The sequence below is a fragment of the Agelaius tricolor genome, unplaced genomic scaffold (genome assembly GCF_023055355.1).
Source record: "Agelaius tricolor isolate 1412-34295 unplaced genomic scaffold, bAgeTri1.0.p SCAF_4, whole genome shotgun sequence".
NCBI lineage: Eukaryota > Metazoa > Chordata > Aves > Passeriformes > Icteridae > Agelaius > Agelaius tricolor.
Window position 1 is genome coordinate 24,254,512 of NW_027269264.1, and position 20,257 is coordinate 24,274,768.

Below are 20,257 nucleotides of genomic sequence, written 5' to 3' on the forward strand. Positions count from 1 at the left end.
TGTATTGTAAATTTTGGAATTGTGTATTTTGTTGTTTGGGGTTTTTTTCTCTGTGCGGGAACATATCTCACAGGATGACTCCAATTTCATTCTAGAAAAAAATGATGCTGGTCTGTCATACCCTGATATTCTACTACAGCACAAGCTAAAAATAGATTAATAGCAAAGGAAATCATCACCTCTTTCTGCAGCAGCAGTTTTCTTTGAAGCCTCCTAAGTGAAAGTTGGTTCCAAGTGGCTAGAGAGATTTGTCCAGATTACAGCTGGAGGTATTCCACCTGCAGGCACTTTTAAAACAGAACTCAGAAGAGTCACATGGAGAAAAAGAATAGCATGGTCATGTTTCCATGTTTTGAGTAAACATTTATGCTTTCATGTGCCTACAGCAATTCTTTTTTGAAGCTAGGACTGCACATTTGGTATCTTCTGCAAGCCAGATTCTATGAGATTTTTTTACCTTTTCTGCTAGGGTCACAAGATTATTCATTTGCTCATAAAAGTGCTTCAAATGTCTACTGCTGCTTTATGGGTTTTACCTGTCTGTTTTAAAAAATGAATGTTGGTTCCCTATCAACAAGGAACATCTGCTCTTTTTTAGACTCTGCACAATAGAACAGTAATAGAATTCAGAATTAGATACATGACATGAGTGAATGACTGGGTGTGCGAAGCAACAATAAAGATCAGAAAATACTTCCTGACTATTGGAGGAGTAAACCAGAAGGATTAATACAGTTCATCAGTTGTTCTGCTAAAATAATCTTGGTTGCCTTACTGTAAATCAGAAAAATGGAAGTCAACCTGGAAAGTTTTCTGGAAGTTCACTATTAGCCAAAAATAGTATAAGAAGCTACAGCCCAAACTCCTTCTCACTCACTCACTCACTCACTCACTCACTCACTCACTCACTCATTCTGGCCACCTACTGCATAAAAAAGAGTACGATTAAGATAGCGAAGAGTCGAACAAGAAAATGAAAACTCTTCTAGTTAATTCTGCCAAGTTTCTAAGGTGTTATGTGATACTGTTCTGTGATTTGAGTTTATAGAATAGAAACCCAACAACACCACATACAATCAATTCTTCCATTTTGTCATTAAGTTTGAAATTAGAAGGTTTAGTTTTTGCTCAAAACTGTAGAAATACAGTTGAGTTTGACCTACATACATACTGGAATAGGAAGGAGGTAGAATCACTGGGCACTTCCGTGCCCCAACACAAGAATTTGTATTATGCTTTGTCTTTCTCCAAGTTGTAGTGAGAATAAAATTTATTAACTTTTAGAGAGGCCCATTTACCTTCAACAGGTGATTCACACATTGCATTCATTCAAATCCAAGAGAGGAAGAAGATTTCTGCTTCATGAGGAATATCTGCACAACTGGTGACAAATATTAATGGGACAAAGTACACTTGAAATTAGGTGGACCAGGAAAAACTGAAATAAGTCCTTCTGGATGCAACTGCATGCACATGTCCTGTCATACTTTCAAGCACTCAGTGAGATTTTTAGCTGATGTTTCTTTGTGTGTCTGATTTTCATGTAGTAGAAACAATAGAAATACTTAGAGTTTTTGAGGCTCATTCAAATAGTTTTAGTGACGTCCAATAACCTATACATCTAAGCATTCTTTAAAATCCCCTAATGCTAATCTCACATACATGTGTATTTTAGGGCTTCAACTACCTTATTGGAAGTAAACAGCAAAGTCTTAAAATTCAGAATTATTTTGTTAGGAAATAAGTAAGACTGATTGACTGGTGATGTTATTTAGCTGCCTGAAGTGTAATATGCCTTGTAATTTAGCAAATTGTAAATTAATAATTAAAAAGTAATGTAATGGCAATGTAAAATGTTTCCTAGTAGAAGTCTTATAACTTATTTTTAAATGTGAGAAAGTAGTCATTTCCTAGATTTGTCCCTTCTGATGTAATACTATTTCTTTCTGAGATGCTATTCACCCAGGTATGAAGACTATGTGTTCATTTTGCCTTACTGATAATTTCCAGTATTTAATAATATTCATTTCTCTAAGAAGTATATTTTAAAATAAATTCAGTGTTCATACTTAAACAGTTTTATTTTTGTCTGTATATAGATCTCTTTCAAAATATATCTCAAGGCTGAAATTTTCAGGAATCCAAAGGGCAATTCTACACTTATGTCCCATAACCAGCATTTAGAAGTACCAACTCTGTGACATTCTTACCAAAGTATTTCCTTCCATCTTGTTTTTTTTTTATGAAGTGCTCATACTGAAATAAATGAAACAGAAGTGTGCAGTGGTACTTAAAAGCATCATGCATCCCCAGGGTACTAAAATGCCTCAGTTTAGGTATCTGGTTTAGTCCCTATAGATAGCAGATAGGTTAAATTTGCCTTCAGTACTTTTGTTCTCTATACTTTCAGGGCTTTTATCCAATGCAGATGTATGCATTGGATATTTTTAAAGTAAGTAGCATGGGATTTGAAAGGCTTACAAAGAAATTAATTATTTCAATTAATGTAAAGTAATTGCTATCATCAGTGAAGATAAAAATAACTGCATGCATGGGTCAGTAAGTGCCACATAGGCTACTGAACTGTTAAGCAAGTTCAGGTTACCACATGCCACACTGAATAAGACAAAAAGTCTGGGGAAAATTGTGTGCTATTATGAGATTGAAACTGCTAACATAACACATACTTCCAGGTGGAAAATTCATATTGTGAAGAAATCTTTATAAGGAGGTTATAAAGACTATCTCTAAAAGTCTCTAAAGCCTCTTATATTTTAAATCTACTGATATTTGTTTTTAAGTAATAAAGCCCCAAAGTATAACAAGAAATGTATCTGTTATTTGGCTTCTTGTTACATGCCATTACCTGGAATCTATTTTATTCTTGACATATGTAGAACCCATAAACTCATACCACAGTGCCATTAATTATTTATTGTGCTGTAATTATTATGCTCAATTTCCCTTCAAAACAATTTGATTCCCTGGAGTATGGTATGACCCAATAAGGAAATATAAAGGAGTTTAATTTTCCTTTGGTGAAATTCAGAGTGAAGTTTTTTTTAAAAATGTGATTGAATAACTGAAAAATTTCCTTATAGCATCTCACTGTAGCAAGGAAACATACACTAAATACTGAAATGCTTTGTTAATGTAAAAAAAAACCCCTCATTTTGAGGGGGTTTGAGGCATTAATCCTTTTAATATCCAGATAATACAATAGTACATGTATATATATTTGCTTTAACTCTGAACCTAACTAATATACCTTAGGGAGCTGCAATGCTTTTTTAGTAGCATAAGCACCAGAGAAGTGAGATACTTCAAATTTTTGAGGGAAAAGAAAGAACTTGTCTTAAATAACGCATTTTAGATGTAAGAGATTGTTGGTGGTTTGTGTTTTTTTTTAAAAATCATAAATTTTGAAGTGTCAGCTATTTATTTAAATTTAGTATTATACACTATATAGTAAATATATAACATTATACTTCTTATTATAGTATGTAGAGAATAGTATCCCAATTCATTTTTTAGTAGCTGTCAAATATGAAAACTTACTTCTGTGTCTTGGCTCAAAATAGAGTAATAAGGAGACTAGCAGGCATAATCTGCATTCTGCTTTGTGGAACATTTGATCTAGGACTTTAACATTAAAAACGTTTGCCCTTCCAGAGAGGAATAGCCACTCATAGGATTGAGTTGTAGACTTGGAGAGCCTCTTAAGCACATGATCAGCATTAAAGCCATATTTCATTTAATGTTGCTGTTCCTTTTCTTCCCTCACATTGATTTCTCCTATTGTGTCTTCTATATGGAAGACCACTTTATTAACTGGTATAACTGGGTTATATTCTAAAATTTTAGTTTTTTAAAATTCTGTAGCAAAAATAGTTGCTCACTTTCTTAGTTTTCTTCTCATATCCTTTTTTTCTGCTCTGTGGAAATGAGAGGAAACGACTTTTGAAAGCTCAAAAAATAACTTATAACAACAGGTGAGGAAGGAAAGGATTTAAATGCTTAAGAGTAAATAGGTAGTCATCCTTCTCTGCACATGCATGGGACATTTCGTATGGATCTTGAAACCACAGTAATTTTGTGGTGTAAGAGACCCATTCCTCAACCATCTCTTGCTTAGATCCTGGTAGATGTGATCGTTGTCTTGTGCTCTATTTTAACCTTTTCTGAAGAATGAATGTTGGGAAGTAATTAAGTGCAGAGAGTAAAAGGGTAAAGGAGAAAAGAAGAAATAACTGGCAGTAAGACAGCAGTTTGCAGGGCATCTCCTTAATACAAATAAAGGGAGAAAATGACACTTTTTTCTGAGGCTTTTGGAGCTTTGTAAATGCTGCAAACTTAATCAAGTGTATTGGTAACAGCAGTTATATAGGGATAGTCCTCATAAAAATTTAATGTTCTACATGTTTAAGAGTTACATGTATGCATAGTTATATAAACCTTTAGATGGTAGGCAAAATACAAGTATTTTATTTATAGCCAATTCACAGCTGTCTCAATATTCTGTCATGTTTTGACAATTATTGACATTTTGGAAATAATGTGTCAGCTTATAAGAAGAGTTCTAGATGAGCACTATTGTTTCATGTGTTAGAAGACCACAGTAGAAGTAGTTGGAGAAACCACTATATTCAACAGTTATGAATAAGCAATCCCTTCCTTTCTTGATAATAGGATTCCCAGAAACTGGGCAGGACATCAGAAGTTTACTGTCTCAGTCAAAGGAGATTTTCTGGGGTGCTATAGAGTCCCATAATGGATTCAAACCGTTGAAATTCCTCGGGCCTTCCTCAAACCTGTATTATGTTCAGTACTCTTCCCAGTCCACAAATGGACAATTCTTAAAAGTAAAGATTTTTATTTGCAGTTCTGCTTCTCTCACTCCAAGCTCCTATGTCTCATAGGAGATGTTGGTGTGCCCTAGGTGTGTCTGGTGTGCTGGATGCCATCTGTCCAGTTCTGCCCACACTCACTGCCTTCCAGACCTCAAGCTGCATCTGCTTCTGTCACACGCACTTCTGTGATGTGGAATGGCAGAGGATCTTGAGAGATACATGGTATCACCAAGGGGTTTGGACCTTTGTGATCATAACAGAGTTCCTTTGTTAGTTAAATTGCTCCTTACTTTAGGTGATGGGCTCTTTTGGTGTGGGGCTGCTTGTGTCCTGTGCTCTACAAGGCACCAAAGGTGTTTGGGTCAGTTACCATGCGTCACTGCATTATGGCAGAAGTAGCAGAGTTAGCAGTGGTAGTAATAGCACATACTGAAAACTAAGAAAAAATAAGTCTTATGCTTGGGGAAATCATGCAAGTCTGTAAGGCTCTAACTGGGATGAGCATTAGCTTTATCGTACAGGTATTTTATTAATCCAGGCAAAAGGTCATATGAGTTCAGGGAATTGTACAGGAGGGAGGTTTTCCCTCACATAAGTGAAGACTTGTTTGATTTTTAAATGAAACCAGATATGTATACTCAAGGAAAGTACGTCCAGCAGGTATGCTAATGTTACATTCTCTGATTTGATTCTGCCTTTGAAACTTTTTAGCTCCTTATGAGAGTTTCTAGATGTTCACTTCCAGTAAAACCTAGAAGCTATAGTAAATTTTGTCCCATTTTCATGAGAATTCAGCTTCAGGAATATGACAGCTGGTAAGTTAAAGAAGAGATAATGTACCATTATCTCTTTTGAATTTTTGCAAATAATCTGTGTTCTGGTGTAAATTGTGGAAAATAATGTACACTAAATACTACAAGTATATTTCACCACTGAATGTTTATTTTCCATAAAAGCCTGAAGTTGAGCATCACATAAAATACTGCAATTAAATATTACATTGTATAATTGTCAAACATTTAACTGAGGTCTACATGCAGTGCTTGTGCAGTATTTTGCTTATGTTTCTGATGGCTCACTTTATTAATGCCTAGGACATTATTGATCTAATTATTTATTATTTTTAAAAGCAGAGTCAGAATAAAATGTATGTGTGTAAAATATTCAGCTAGGTTAGCGGTGGCTCAGACAAAAATAATTTGAATCAGTGAGAAATGTAAAATAAAAATTTGCATATGTAAGCCCATGCGTGAGGAAATAATATGAGCAGATGCAGTGCAGCCTACACAATGCACATAACTATTGTGTCTGTATCTTTGGAAGTGACAGATTTTAATACCATAAGATTAACTTGAATATCTTATGTTTTTAAAACAAATACTGCATAGTGGCTCCTCCTGAAATGGTTTCAGGAGTATATCTGAAATTTTCTGTATTATAGAGTAATTTTATGTCTATGCTTTATAAACGTATTTCACCAGAAACCACCTTCTGGTATTTCTCTCTTGTCAAAGGAATATAAGAATGTGCAGGTTCATACATGAAATACAGAGGTTCAGATATAATTTCTGGATTAAATCCTTCATTTGCCAGATGCATTTTCTGATGCTTGAAAGTTGCAGTAACTTGCATAACATCCTATGAAAGAAATAGTTCAAGTAAGGTGCAATATTCCATTTCAGTCTATATGAGTGAAATTATGATGTACTTACTGAATTAAATATATCATACAATTTACTATACAATTTCTTCAGTTAAACAATTATCAGATTCACAAGTGCAGTGAAATCTAAATCTAAATCTAAATGAATATTTTTTCTTATTAATTTTCCTACTAAAGCAACACACAAGATAGCAAGTTTCTGTTTCAATATATGCAATTTTCTTTTATCTTTCCTTAGGGCAGTCCACCACAAAATCAGTAGAGTATGGAACATTTGTTTCGCTCTGCAAAGAGCTGACTGATTTTGTGATATTGGCTCTCTTCTGATTTCCTACTGCTAAATTTAAAACATTAAACCCAACAATGTTAAATGCCTTCTTGTCTTATTTGCCTGTATAAGGAGTTTCTATACAGCAATTATTAAAATGCAAATTCATGAACAAGTTGTTCTGAACACAATGGTTGGTGTATTTGAGCAGAAGTGGTATATAAATAAATTGCCTTTCAAATGTTGTTTACATTTAGAGAAAAGTTTAAAACAGACTGTTCTCAAGCATTGTTATTACTTGTATGTGTTTTCAATACAGTGAACATTTCATTTTAGTTCCCATGCTGAAAAGATCCACTTTTTAGTTCTTGTTGGAAGGAAGTTAAAAAAAATCAGGTGGAAAACATAACAGAGCCCTGGAGTCCCCTGGTTTTTTGCATCCTTGTCCCCGGGCCTCTGCTATTCTTTTAGAATCTAGTGGAAGATACTGAGAACAGAAAATCAGTCTGTCTGATTTGCACAAAAACAGTCAACCATAATTGTAAGTTATATTAGAAAAAACTACATAAGGACTACTGAAAATTTTTCAAGAATGATTTTGGTTTTAATCCAATATTGCATGAGAATTTCAAGTAGTATTTGTTTGTCACTGTTGATCAGGGTGACCTCTTTCTCAGGACCTAGAGAAGGGAATAAATTTTCTTCCAAACAGAAAATTGTGAGTTCAGCATATACTGAACTATGCTGCTATACTCCCCTAAGACATTTTATAAAGCAACAACCATTTTTTCTCATTTTGATTTTTTTAAAAAAAATTGAAGTTGTTTTCTTTTATAAAAATTTGCACATGTGTAAATATTAGTTAATTAGTACTGCTAGAAACTTTGTTTACTTTGGCTCCTCCTCAGCTACGTAAAAACGATTTAGTCAGAGAACCAATAAATGCAAACAGGTTTAATTGGTTCCACACATATAAACCTTGGAGCACTGTATAGATTTACTCAATCTAGTGGAACTGTAAAGACAGATCTGTTCCAAAAGCTTTTCCCAGAAGACACCAGTTGTCTCCTGAAGCCCCACAGATAGTATAACCTATGCTTACTGCATGTGAAGGTACATTTACTTAGTACAGTAATCTGTTAGTGAAAAAAAAAGGTTTTCTCAATCTCTAAATTCTTCAATTTGAACCTTTTTGACTATTTATCAGTATTTAGGGAAAAGTAAAACTGCCTCTCAGCATCCCCAAACAGCAGAAAACTGTGAGCTACAAACTTTGAGATGATGTAATGTGGAGCCTTTTCCTACCCTCTGGAGTTCATGCTCTCCTGCCTGGTTGCAGATCAGCCTGTGGGGTGCTCACAAAGGGTACAATCCTTGTACTTTTAAAGTGGACATTAAAAAAAGAATTGTATCCCAGTTCTGCCTTTGTTCTTTAAAACATGCGAGTGCATTTTAATTCTCACATTAGGAAATCTCCATAAAACTTTTACTATCTGTTGTAAATAACCCAGTATTTCTTTGGTGCCTTGTCAGTAACAGTGGATAATAATCACTTCAAGGACAGCCACATCAGGAAAATGTTTGAAATGGATCATGTCACCCTGTTATACGAAGAACTCTTATGAGTAAGGCTACACATATGTTTGCTTAGTCTTCTATTGACAAGAAGAAAACACTGGTTAAAGAACTTTGAAGCAAAATCCAACAGCAAAGTTACTAATCCCATCTAGGATTCTTAGGTATGGATGGTTCCATAAAACAAAATAGAAGTTTAATTCATCATATATTTGCTAAAATTCATCATAATAACCATCATAGGAACAGTAATTTAGGGTACTATTTCCTTTTGTTTTCAATTATTTAAACTGTTTGTAAAATGCATTCTGCATTCCATGGTTGAAGTGACCAATTGTCAAATCAGACAGAAGATAAATACAAGTGGCAGACACCTTATTCTCTCACATCTGGATGGGGGGCCATGTTGTCTTTATAAAGTTATGCAAGCTGTAGTTTTGCTTGAACACTGGACTTTTATGTGTACTTTTAAAAATTTGTGACTCAGTTTGAGAGTCATTGTAAAGCTGAGATACATCTGCATCACCCTCAGTGTCATGCTTGTACAAAGAACACAGCATCTTACATAAAATAAGAAACATATTTCTTTGTCTTACCATGATTCTCACAAAGCGTGGTTGGGCATAACTTGGAAGGAAGTCCTCAACATGCTTATAAAGTCTTTCTCCATTAAAGTTGTGGTATCGTTTAAGCACAATAGCTGCCATCCCTGTTCTTCCTTCATAATCTAAAAAATTAGAAAAATAGTATGACAAGTAAGAGCATATGTGAATGTTTTGTAACATTTGGGGGTATTCAATAATATTTAGAACAAATAAATTGATATTGTGAAATATCCATCCTGTTTTCTCAGACATCACTGAGTATAAAGTACATGATATTTTATTTATAAGGTTTATGATATTTTATTACTTTACTTATTTTATTTATACATGGTATTTGAGAACTTTAAAAGTTACTTTCAGTGGGTTTATTCAATTAAAAAAAGTCACTGATGTCTTTTTATTGGGAATTCTCTGTAGCTGGAACTGCCTGCTAGGTTTTATTCCTACCTGAACACTGGTAATATAATGACCTAATCAAATCAGAGGGAGCATTAATTAAAAAGAGAACCTGAATGCACCCACACAAAGACTAATGCAATACATGGATCTAAACATGTATAACACTGTACTTGTTCTATATAAAGTTAAATGCCTATTGTACACTGTAAAGGCAGTGCTGAGTGCTTTGTACCCCGTCCCACAGAAAAATTTGTCACAAAAAAAGGTGATTCCTAGTAAATTACAGGCATCCAATTATGTTTGACATGCAAACTGAAACAAAACCCTTTTCAAAAATATGTACCAGACATAGTTCCTGCAATCTATTTATTGAAACACAAGAAAAAAATTTAAGTGGAGAAAATATCTGAGTTGGAAGAAATCAACTGCCACAGTTAAATCTGTTCAGAAAAATGAGCAGCCTTGAGGTCTGCCTAAAGGCACAGGAAAGAAAAAATATGGGTATTCCTTTTCCTGAAAATGAATCTGCTGTTACTGAACTGGTGATATGCTGTGAAGTTTGTTATGGCAATATTTGAGACTCAAGTCAATACAGAAATATGAAATACCACGCTGTCTAGATGTTATTGACACTACAACCAAAAATTGATGTGAATCTTGAGGCATTTTTTTATGTGCTATTTACTGCCTGAGGTAGCAATAACCCTTTCGAGGAGCCCCCATCAGCTCCAACTGTAGATGATAATGAGAGATGCTTTGAACATTAGACTACAGTTTTATTTGCATGCACTGCACGACTGCCATCTGCTGATCAGCCATTCAGATGATGGCCTTTTAATTTTATTTTTATGCATCCTCTTTCCTTGAATCCATTGTGTTTCCCATCTCTGAGTGCTGTCTCTTGACAGCTCCTTCTTCATGTGACTAGTTTCTTTTAATACTAGACTTTATTTGCCTCCAAAGGAAATAATGAACAGTTACTCAGCACCACAAAAAATTTGTCTTCCTCAACCCGTTTTTTCAATGGCTGCATCTTCTGAGAAATTTTTATATTTTGTTATTTGGTTTCCTACAGCTTTTCAGCATGATATTTTATATTTTTATGAAGCGTCATATATGATTGAGAACATTCCAATTTCAAAAAAAAATATGTGTTCTTGGACAGTACTCATAAGATAGTGGTGTCAGACATTATCTTTTAATATACTGTATCTTACCATTTTTCAGATGAAAGCCTGTAGCCTAAGAGAAGTCTTGCATAGTTCATAACTTTGTATTTCTCACTTCATATTTCTCACTTCTGTTACATTTTTTAATTTATCCAAATTTTTCTTCCATTCATTACAAAATTTCAGCATGTCATGTTTATTAAATGCAGCATTTTACTGTAACTGAAATTTCAAAAGCTGTAGAAAAGCCTGAATTGCCAAGCTGAAACTACTTATATCCTTACATGTACTTGTGCATGCAGTTGCAAGAACAGAAAAGTTATAGTAAGAAATTACTCTCTTCATTTTATGTTCTTAAACTATAGGGAATGTCTTACTTTTTACGCTTACACCATAAACGTTAACTTCTTGGACAAAATCCATCATACCAATGATCTCTGCAACTTCTAAAGTGGCAACATTTTCTCCTTTCCACCTGTTGAAAATATTTCTTATATTAATACAGATGTTAGCTTATACATGTTTTATCCTATATGTGACAGAGGACTACTTTTAATGTGGGCTACATTCTTAACTGAAGAATCTGTTTTAGTGCCATCTTATTTGAAAGCCCAGTGATACAAGAAATGCCAAATTTGAAAAAATCCAATATGTTGGAGTGCACTTTGGTGGACTTGATTCCTATCCTTAGTGATTTTGTTTAAACAAAGTTGACATTCATCATGTTTGAGTCTGACCTGTGTCATCCAGGCCTGCATATGTGTGATTTCTTCCACGCTCCATGGATTTACTCTTAACTTTGTGCTATACCTGAAAGTGTCTCCCACCCGGTCAGTGAAGTAGAGGAACCCATCCTCATCCATCGCTAGGAGGTCCCCTGTGTCAAGATACACATCTCCATCCACAAACACGTTACGCAGGAGTTTCTTCTCTGAGGCTTCTTTATTTCCAACATATCCAGAAAATGGGCCATCCTCAGTAACTTGAAAAACTAAAAGACCAGGTTTACCTGCAGGCCATGAAAAGGGGAAACATATATAGACATATATATATCTAGAGAGAGAGAGAGACGTATATATAAACATGTATAGAGTGAGCTACTAAGAGCATAAATTATCATATTAAAAATCCTTTGGAAAGCCACATTAGTTTTATGTGTCTTATTGCTACATTACCTTAGTTCTTCCCTGAACAGAAGAAATGGGTGAGTGGAAAAGGGAACATAAGTTTGCTTCCTTCTCTTCCAAAAATCTGGACCACAGGGAAGAGATCTTTGGAGTGTGTTGTACATCACTTACCTGGTAAAAGCATTTACCCATTGAAAAGATGATTTATCTTTGTTTATCCTTTATCTTTATGTAGTTAGAAAAGGGTGATGGTAGTCAAACAATATGTGTAGAGGCAAAATATATGGTACCTAAGATTTTTGAGGGCTTTGAGGAGTTCCAGAGGATAGGGATGCTACTGCCTTAGCACTGGTGTGCTGGTGTGACAAAACAAGTTGTAACCCACAATGTGCGCCCCTGATCATCAAGGGGTCTCTGGGGTTTGAAGCATATCCCTACTGGGCATCACTCCTTGTTGCTGCCTAAGTCCTATTTATAACAAGGACAAAACTTCCATTGACTGCACTGGAATTGATTCAGAATGCCCTTTAAACATGTTCCTTTTATTATTCCTTATCTGTGATAACTAGTGGCTTTGTTCTCAATGTGCTGCTGATGTTAAAAGATAATTCCATCTTCAAAAAACTTTTATTTTACTCCTTCAGAAGATGTAAGGAGATGTTTTCCAACAAATAATTTTCTTCATAGCTGAATTTCTGCATCCTAAATTTAATCCTCTTCATTTTTTTGAACACTCAATATGGAAAATGGAATGAAAGCTCATACTACCTTTCAGAAGAGGAGCTGGCATTGCTGCAAATACAATGCATAATTTATAACAAAAGAACAACCGAACAAAACGGAGCTGCGCTAACCCCAAGTCATTTTTACAGAAGGATCCTCCAGTCCATTTTGTGAATTTACTGTCATTACTATCTCACATTACATCCAGTGACAGCTTCAGAGTTACCTAAAAAATATGTGTAATAACCTGCAAAATTTTTCTAGTTGTGTCATGAAATTGGGAATTTTATCAATTTCACTGAGAACACAATAATTTTTTGTGCAGTTTCTAATGTGACTGTAGTGAGGAAGCAAGCTCCTTTCAAGAAAAAAAAATAATTTTTCTTGATTTGGACATTGTCAGCAAATAATATTTTATCAGTAAAAAATAGAAGATTGCTACTATTTTTTTCCTGTACTACTACCATAAAATAACAATATAATATAATATAATATAATATAATATAATATAATATAATACAATATAATACAATATAATACAATATAATACAATATAATACAATATAATACAATATAATACAATATGTTATATTATCAAATATAAGCAATAATAATTGCTGATTTGATGACCAGTACTACTGTATGTCATTGAGATCTGACATTATCTTAACCTGCTATCATTTAGGTCATCTGTACAAGCCTCTCTTCTACCTTCAGGATTTTTATCTCTATGATAATTAAATCTACATACTAAAACTAGTGGTGTTAAAGAGCTTTTCCCCAGAACTGATAACTTTGACACAGATGGATTCATGCATGTGTACACAGGCACATGAATATTTGATGTGGCTTCGATAAATGCAGTGCTGTCTTTGGTGAGACTCAATTTTGAGGATTTTTCTCAAGGATATTCTCAGCTAGGAGGCTACCTTATTTTCAGTCTGGGAGCTTCAACTCTTTGAGGTGGAGTATTCCATTTTAAGTAGGATTTTGGACAGTCTGTGTAACTCTAGGTACTAAAATGATAAATCTGGTTTTGTCACTAATCATAAAAATATGATCCACAATTTGAAATTTTTCTGCTCTTCATCAGAATTTTAAATCTGAAACTTAGAAAGCATCTTTAAACATCTGGCCTCAGAGCACAACATAGCTGGGAATTACTGTACCTTATTTATTTTTTCATTAAAAAAAAAAAGAAGCACTGAAAAAAATCTGATTTTTCCAGGAATAGGAACAAGTTCTTCTCAAGTGAGAATAAAAATATTATGGGTCCCAAATATTACTAATGTTCTTATATGATTGCAATTTTTTATTTTGGGTTAATTTATAAATATTTGGATATATTATTGCATATATTAGCAACAGATCTCTGTTTGGACCTATTTTCCTATTTTTTCTATTTTCAAGTTCTAGGTGTATGTCAAAAATCTGTTGCTTACAGAAATAGCATCCTCTAAATTGAGTTATCTGCTAGTTAATAGATAACTAATATTTTTCCTTACCAATGGGTGCTTTCTTACACCTTCCATTTTCATCTTTTATAAGTTCTTGTTTCCAGACATCATATTTCAACAACTCAAAAGAATGTAGAAACTAAAAAAAAAAAAAAGAAAAAAGCACACATGCATACCTAAAAACACCTCTTTCCTACTAATTTTCTAGATTTGATAAAAATTGCTTTAAATTAATGAATAGTCCCTATTGACTTTTGAAGACTTGAGACAGCCTGAAATAAACTGACAGTATTCTAAGAGGCAATTGTCACAAAGTGTTTATATCATGATAAGCAATACTAAGTATACATATACAGGCGAGTGTTCATCTCCTTTACTGATAAAAAGAAGCCCTTGTCTAAGAGTAGGGTCAGATTCAAATAATTTATATGAAGGATAAAGTGCATTTGATCAAATTGTCAGTTTTGCTTTAAAACTGCCATCCATTTCTAATATTGCCAAAATGCAAATCAAGATGATTCTCTGACAAAAAAAAATCCAAAATAAATTTACAGACATCTCAAAAATTACACCAGACAGATGCAAATGGAAACTTTCAACTTAATGACCTGATTAGTCTTTCCTGCCTCAATTCTCCATCCACATGGTTAAGATTGCTAGAAGATTGAAAGTCTTGCAGAGTTGTTATCATCATCATGCCAAGGCATTTTTGACATCTCGGGTATAAAGCAGAAATAATTTGGAAGTCATTAATCTGGTCTTGATCTTAACTGATCTGAATCTTTAGTATTGTTTAAATAGTATTTCATTGTAGTATAATGTTCATGATTCACAGAAACTGTACAAATTGGAAAAGCATTTGAGACTGTCAAGGTGTTTTTATGGTAGAAACACAGAGAGTTTAAACAGTGGTTGTATATGTAAAGGTATAGCTTAGATATTAACATTTTTCTCCTCTATTTGCTGAGAATTTTGGTATTTTTTTGTTTTGCTAATCTTATTTCAGAGAAAATGTGATGCTAGTTTTAATGAATGAAGATGCAGCCAAAGAACAAATTTGTGTAAGTTTGCTTTGGAATATCTATCTCCTGATTCATACAAAAAGTCAAATCAAAACTAGTTTCTGGCCTCATCATGGGTTTTCAGGATGATTAGTAAACTTTAATAAGAATTGTCATTACCCAGTCCTTTGGGTAGTCACTTCTATACAGACAGTTTGGGGTTTTTAAAATCTATTTTAGGGGAAAAGTTGGGTACACGAGTTTCTATGTACTCGTGTATATTGACTGTGGCTTCAAAATATATGTATAGAGAATAGAGTCAAGGAAGTGGCTAAGAATAAGACTTCTGTTTTCATGAACCAATTATTATTATTATTATTGTATCTGGAAAGAAGGAAGCATTTTCTTCCTTCCTGTTCTTTATGATTTCTGCCTTTCCCATGCCTTTTAATTTTTTAAAAAATTATTGTATGGTTAATTGGTTGATTGGTTGGTTGATTTGATAATCCTTACCTTTGAGAAGATGCCAGCACGGCCCACTGCTCCTATTTTATTAGTATAGTTCAGGAAACCAAGACTTCCTTCTGTGGACCCATAGAATTCAAATATTTTAACTGGGCCAAACCTCATCAGAAACTCTTTCCATACAGAAGGTCTAATACCATTTCCAAGGGCAATGCGCACTTCATGAACTCTGTCCTCTTCTTTCTGTGAAAGTGAAACAAAAAGAAACATCCTGTAGCTGGGAAAAGTGGATCTAAATACCTAAAATTGATCTAATACTTTCTAACAGAACAATTTTCATTTGTGAACTGCCACCTTGACTAAAATACTTCACAGAATGGGTTTTTTGCTGTTGTTGATTTTTTTAAAATAAAACAGAAAAGCATAAGAAATCTTGCTCTGAGGTTGAGGGGTTTTTGCAGGGTGAAAACTTTATTTCTGTAATTCTTTGAATTTTTACTTATGAACTCTATAAAGAGGATGTATATTAAAAAGTTTAAAATATTTTAGCTGTAAATAAATGGATTTTAAGGAAGTGCCATTTCCCATAGAAGAGAAGTTCCTTTCCCACCAAAACCAGAATTTTTCCTGTATCAACAAAATTGTGCCTTAGAAAACACTTGTGATACACAAAAGTTGATTCTTTTTGTAATTATACTTTTGTAGAAAATTTTGCACATCTGCCATGTTCCTTATGGAACCTGAAAAAGCAGCAGAATAACTCAAAGCTATAATAATTCATATTATTAGGTTCATTTTTAATCTTAAATCCAGATTCATCAAAAGATTATAATAAACTCTGCAGTCAAAATGTAGTTGCTAATGTGTTATTGTTACATATTAGTGATGCAATTATTGTGGTAAACTATTCAAAAGTTTACTTACATAAGTGCTTTTGGCATAGGAGCAGACTGCTCAGCCCCCTGCCTATAGGACTGCAGTCAAGACTCTCAGAAGCCCTCACTTTTTTGGAGGTGTAGTTGGGATTGAGTAATTAAGTTACTGTTATGGCTAAATGTCAGCAGAAAATAAACTTATTTCAGGTCAACAGGAATGGTTTCTTCAAATCAAATAAATGGTTGGTTTGGTTTTGTTGCAGTGCTATTCCAATCTTTAAAACTGTAAAATTATGTTTGATTTCTAAATAATATTAGGGTGATTTAAAGACGGAACTTTGCCTTGTAATTGCACTGAAATGTTTTAGCAGAGTCCCAAACTTTTGACTTTCAAAAACATTCACATAAATATGAATAAAACATAAAATTGTTTTGTGAACTATGCAGACAATGTCATTTGATCCAGAACTGCATTTTATGGCAGATAAATTATTTGCCACAACAGGATCAACTGTAATGCAGACCAAACCTCACTGTTAAACACAGCAATGAAACTGGAGTTTGATATTCCCTGCTTCTGCCTAATCAGATGTGTTTTCTTTTGCAATTTTAATGATAACTCTGAAGGAATAAATGTTTTTGGTCACATGTATGTAATCCCACTCAATTTTAAACCAGCTGGGACGCTGACTGGGAGACTTCCTTCATGCATAATGTTGTCCCTTCTTCAACACTTTGTCTTCAGGATGAAACTATGGGTTTTGATTTTTTCCCCAGTGTATTTTGTGATACTGTAAGACTTGAAGTAAAACTCAAGAATTTGAGAGATTACAAGCAATAGAAGAAACTGTTATTCTTACCTTGGTTCACGTCTGGTTCAACAGGTGTGATCTGCAACATTTCCCTGAACTACCTTGAATTTTAAATGTCTTTATTTAAAAGTTACCTGGTTCCCTTTAAAAACATTCTTTGACATACTCAGTCACAGAGTTTCTGTCCACATGAAGAAATCCCCAAGTGCCTCCTAGTTTCCAAATCCATGCTGTTTCTCAGTTTGTGAGGCCTGGGCATGCTCAGTGAAAGGAGGGAAGGACAGACACCCTGTGCATGATGTAGAGCATACTCCAACAGGTCCCTCATGTTCAGTCCTAGTCCCAAACCATACCAGACCTACTACCCTGCATGGGTTTCTTTCAGTGTAGATGAACCTGTACAGCAGAGGTTAGATTTTATATATGTATATAACATCTGGTTATATGTTATATGTGGTCATAGTCTAGTAGGATACGTAATGTTGACAGAGCTCCTGATGTACCTCATCCACTCCTGTTAGCAACCTCACCTTCCCCAGCTCATCCAGGCCATCTCTGGTTTTCCCTCTTACCAGTTGCCGGTTAAGTATCTGTTTCTTCTCGGTTAAATTTTTGTTATTGAGTCAAGAAAATATAGTTCTCATGGCTTTTTCCTGCAGGAGAAACCTTTACACAACTGGTTTGGCCTAGCTAATTATTCTTTTGCATTTTCCTGATCCATGGACTACTGATACAGTAGTTGCTGTTGGCCAGGCCTGAGTTCTGTTTCAGGCTTGTTTGTATAGGCTTGAGCTCTGGCCAACAGCTATCCTTCTTGTACCCTTTAGTACTTTTTGTCTTTGATCCCTCTCCTACATCCAGACCACCCAATAATAAGATTCTGTTCAAACCAGCTGGAGAATTCTTCCAGATATTTTCTTGTTCCTAGCCCTTGCATTGATCTCTGACCAATACCGTTGGAGATCATTTGAACTTTGTGCTTGGACATGAGGCTTTCTGAGGTATATAGGAGTACTTCTTGTCACCTCCCTTCAGTAATATCCTAACTATGAAGCATAAAATTAAAAAAATTAACCAAGCTTTCCCAAAAATTAACCAAGCTATCATTGAGAAATGAGAGTTGCAACTTAGTAAGCATTTTCAGACTTGTCACTGTTTGACATTTTACTTTGTTCCAAACCTGATCATGATCTTTAGGACTGTTATCTCAGATTTTGCACCACACTGTTAGTACTTTGGCTTCATAGACATACATCTATCATCACATATACAGGCATGTAAGAGAGTGTGCCTTTGGAAGACCTCTAAGAAAAAGACTTAAACTAATAAAAACTCATTAATCAGTTTCAAAGTTAAAAATTAACCATCATCCATTAAATACTGAACATAATAGGTCACTCTTGATAAACAATTACTTTGGAACAGAGCACTGAAATTGTTAAATCATTCAATCTGGTATGAACTCTTTTTGGTCATCGTGAATGCTGAAGCTTTTACAGCTTACACCATTTCCTGACTGACCTGTGACTTCTGGTCACTCAGATGAAAAGCCAACAAGCCTGGCTTTGCAGAGGCACTTCTGTGAGTGTTGGGGTATGTGTCCTATTTGTCACCTCTGCATTTGCTGGTCTAAACTTGATTGCTATTGGTAATAGCAAGGAACACAAGACACAAGGAACGCTGTAAAAGGCTATCAAACATTGAAAATACTATGCTGTTCAGAAATGTGTGTGTGTGAATCTATCTGACTTTCAGATTTGCTATATCTTAAAGCTGCATTTGCAAATGGAACTTACACAGGGCTGATTGCAGAGATAGCGGCAGAGTTCTCCTATATATAAAAACACGGTAACATTGTATTTCCTACAGTCATTCCAAAACTGTCTGGCAGAAAATTTCTTCTTCAAAACACAGGTCGCTCCTATGTGATGAAAACAGGTGAGAAATTTCAAAATAACCTTTAAAATAAACCCCTTGTCTTCTACCACTATTTTAACCAAAAAAAAAGAGAAAAAGCTTGTCATTCTCTTAATTCAGTTAATGATAAATTCAGCTAATTAAATAAATTGTAAGCTATTTCCAACAGGATCCGTCTGTTAAATGAAACCTGCACAATTAAGCCTTGTTTCTTTTTCTGAGTAGTAACTAAAAACTTAGAGTAACAGAAGCAACAGAAGCAAATCTTTTAATGATCGCTCATTGTTAGGAATAGGTCACAGCCTAAACATTTTGTTTCTGTCAAGATCATGAACTAGTTTAACTCTGAAAAAAGATCTTGGAATGGGGGAAATTGTAGCTCACAGCTTCTCTATTTGTGTGACAAGTGGTGAAAAGGAAACAGGCTGTCTTTGTTGTTTCCATTTCATTCCCCTTTTTCTGTTCCTTGACAACTGAGAATCAAAACTATTTTCTTTTCTGTGACCCTGATGTTCTTTTAGAGCTTTCAATTCCAAAAGCCACTTCATTCTGCCCTCTCATATCTGCTTCCCTATCCCTTCCTAAGTGTTGTCAGTCAAAAATTTACAAATTTCTATCCTTTCAAAAATTCCTTTTTGTCCAAGTCCTGTTTGTCCTGTGTGAGGTTTCCCAGGGCCTTCCAAATTTTGAATCCCTTCTATTCCACTTTTCCCATCTTGCCTTTATTTTGAAACCTTTCAGAGTTCCTCCTTTATTTTGAAACCTTTCAGAGCTCTTCAGCCTCACCCTCCTCAAAGCTTTGTCATTCAAATCCCAGACTCCCAGATCTCTAGCCAAACACCTAAGAAAGACGTTACCCTACATTTTCTGTTCCAAGAAAATTCATAGTCTCAAACCTCTTCATACACTCATTTTCCCATCCCCTTTGTGTTTCTGTTAGGCAGAAGGAGTTTTGCCAGCAGTTATGTAAGCCAGCATGCCTGTCTGCCTTGTTCCTGAATAAACAAAACTGTGAAATGTCTTTTAAAGCATTCCAGATATATACATAGCGTGCCAAAACCCAGCATCTAGGCAAGACTCTAATGACAGAAAAGGAGGATGTACCTGGGAAATATCTGGTTGCTAGCTCTCTACAAATAACTCCCATTATCAAATTTAGAAGCGGAGATTTTGTCCTTTTCCCTATTTTTCACTTTAATATGATGAATCTAGCTCTGTAGTTCTTACTCAAATAAGAGACTGAAAAAACTCCACAAACATTTAGTCAATCTTATTCTGAAGGTTGGGCTTCCACAATGCATTTGTATCTTCTGACACTAAAAATCAACCACAGATGCCTGTGTGAATGCCT

General features: G+C 34.6%; 1 protein-coding gene across 2 annotated transcripts in view; it reads right to left on the bottom strand.

The window, feature by feature from the left end:
- Window positions 1-5,770: 5,770 nt before the first annotated feature.
- The window catches only part of LOC139588992 (long-chain fatty acid transport protein 6-like), a 35,646-nt gene continuing 21,159 nt past the window's right edge, over window positions 5,771-20,257 (bottom strand). For both annotated transcript variants that reach the window (XM_071424907.1, XM_071424908.1), the window contains 7 exons: window positions 18,786-18,910; window positions 15,351-15,545; window positions 13,885-13,975; window positions 11,340-11,538; window positions 10,907-11,004; window positions 8,953-9,083; window positions 5,771-6,488 (listed from right to left, as the gene is read on the bottom strand). In XM_071424907.1, the coding sequence (XP_071281008.1) occupies window positions 6,312-6,488; window positions 8,953-9,083; window positions 10,907-11,004; window positions 11,340-11,538; window positions 13,885-13,975; window positions 15,351-15,545; window positions 18,786-18,910 (1,016 nt within the window). In that variant the 3' untranslated portion in view covers window positions 5,771-6,311. The remainder of the gene's footprint in view (window positions 6,489-8,952; window positions 9,084-10,906; window positions 11,005-11,339; window positions 11,539-13,884; window positions 13,976-15,350; window positions 15,546-18,785; window positions 18,911-20,257) is intronic.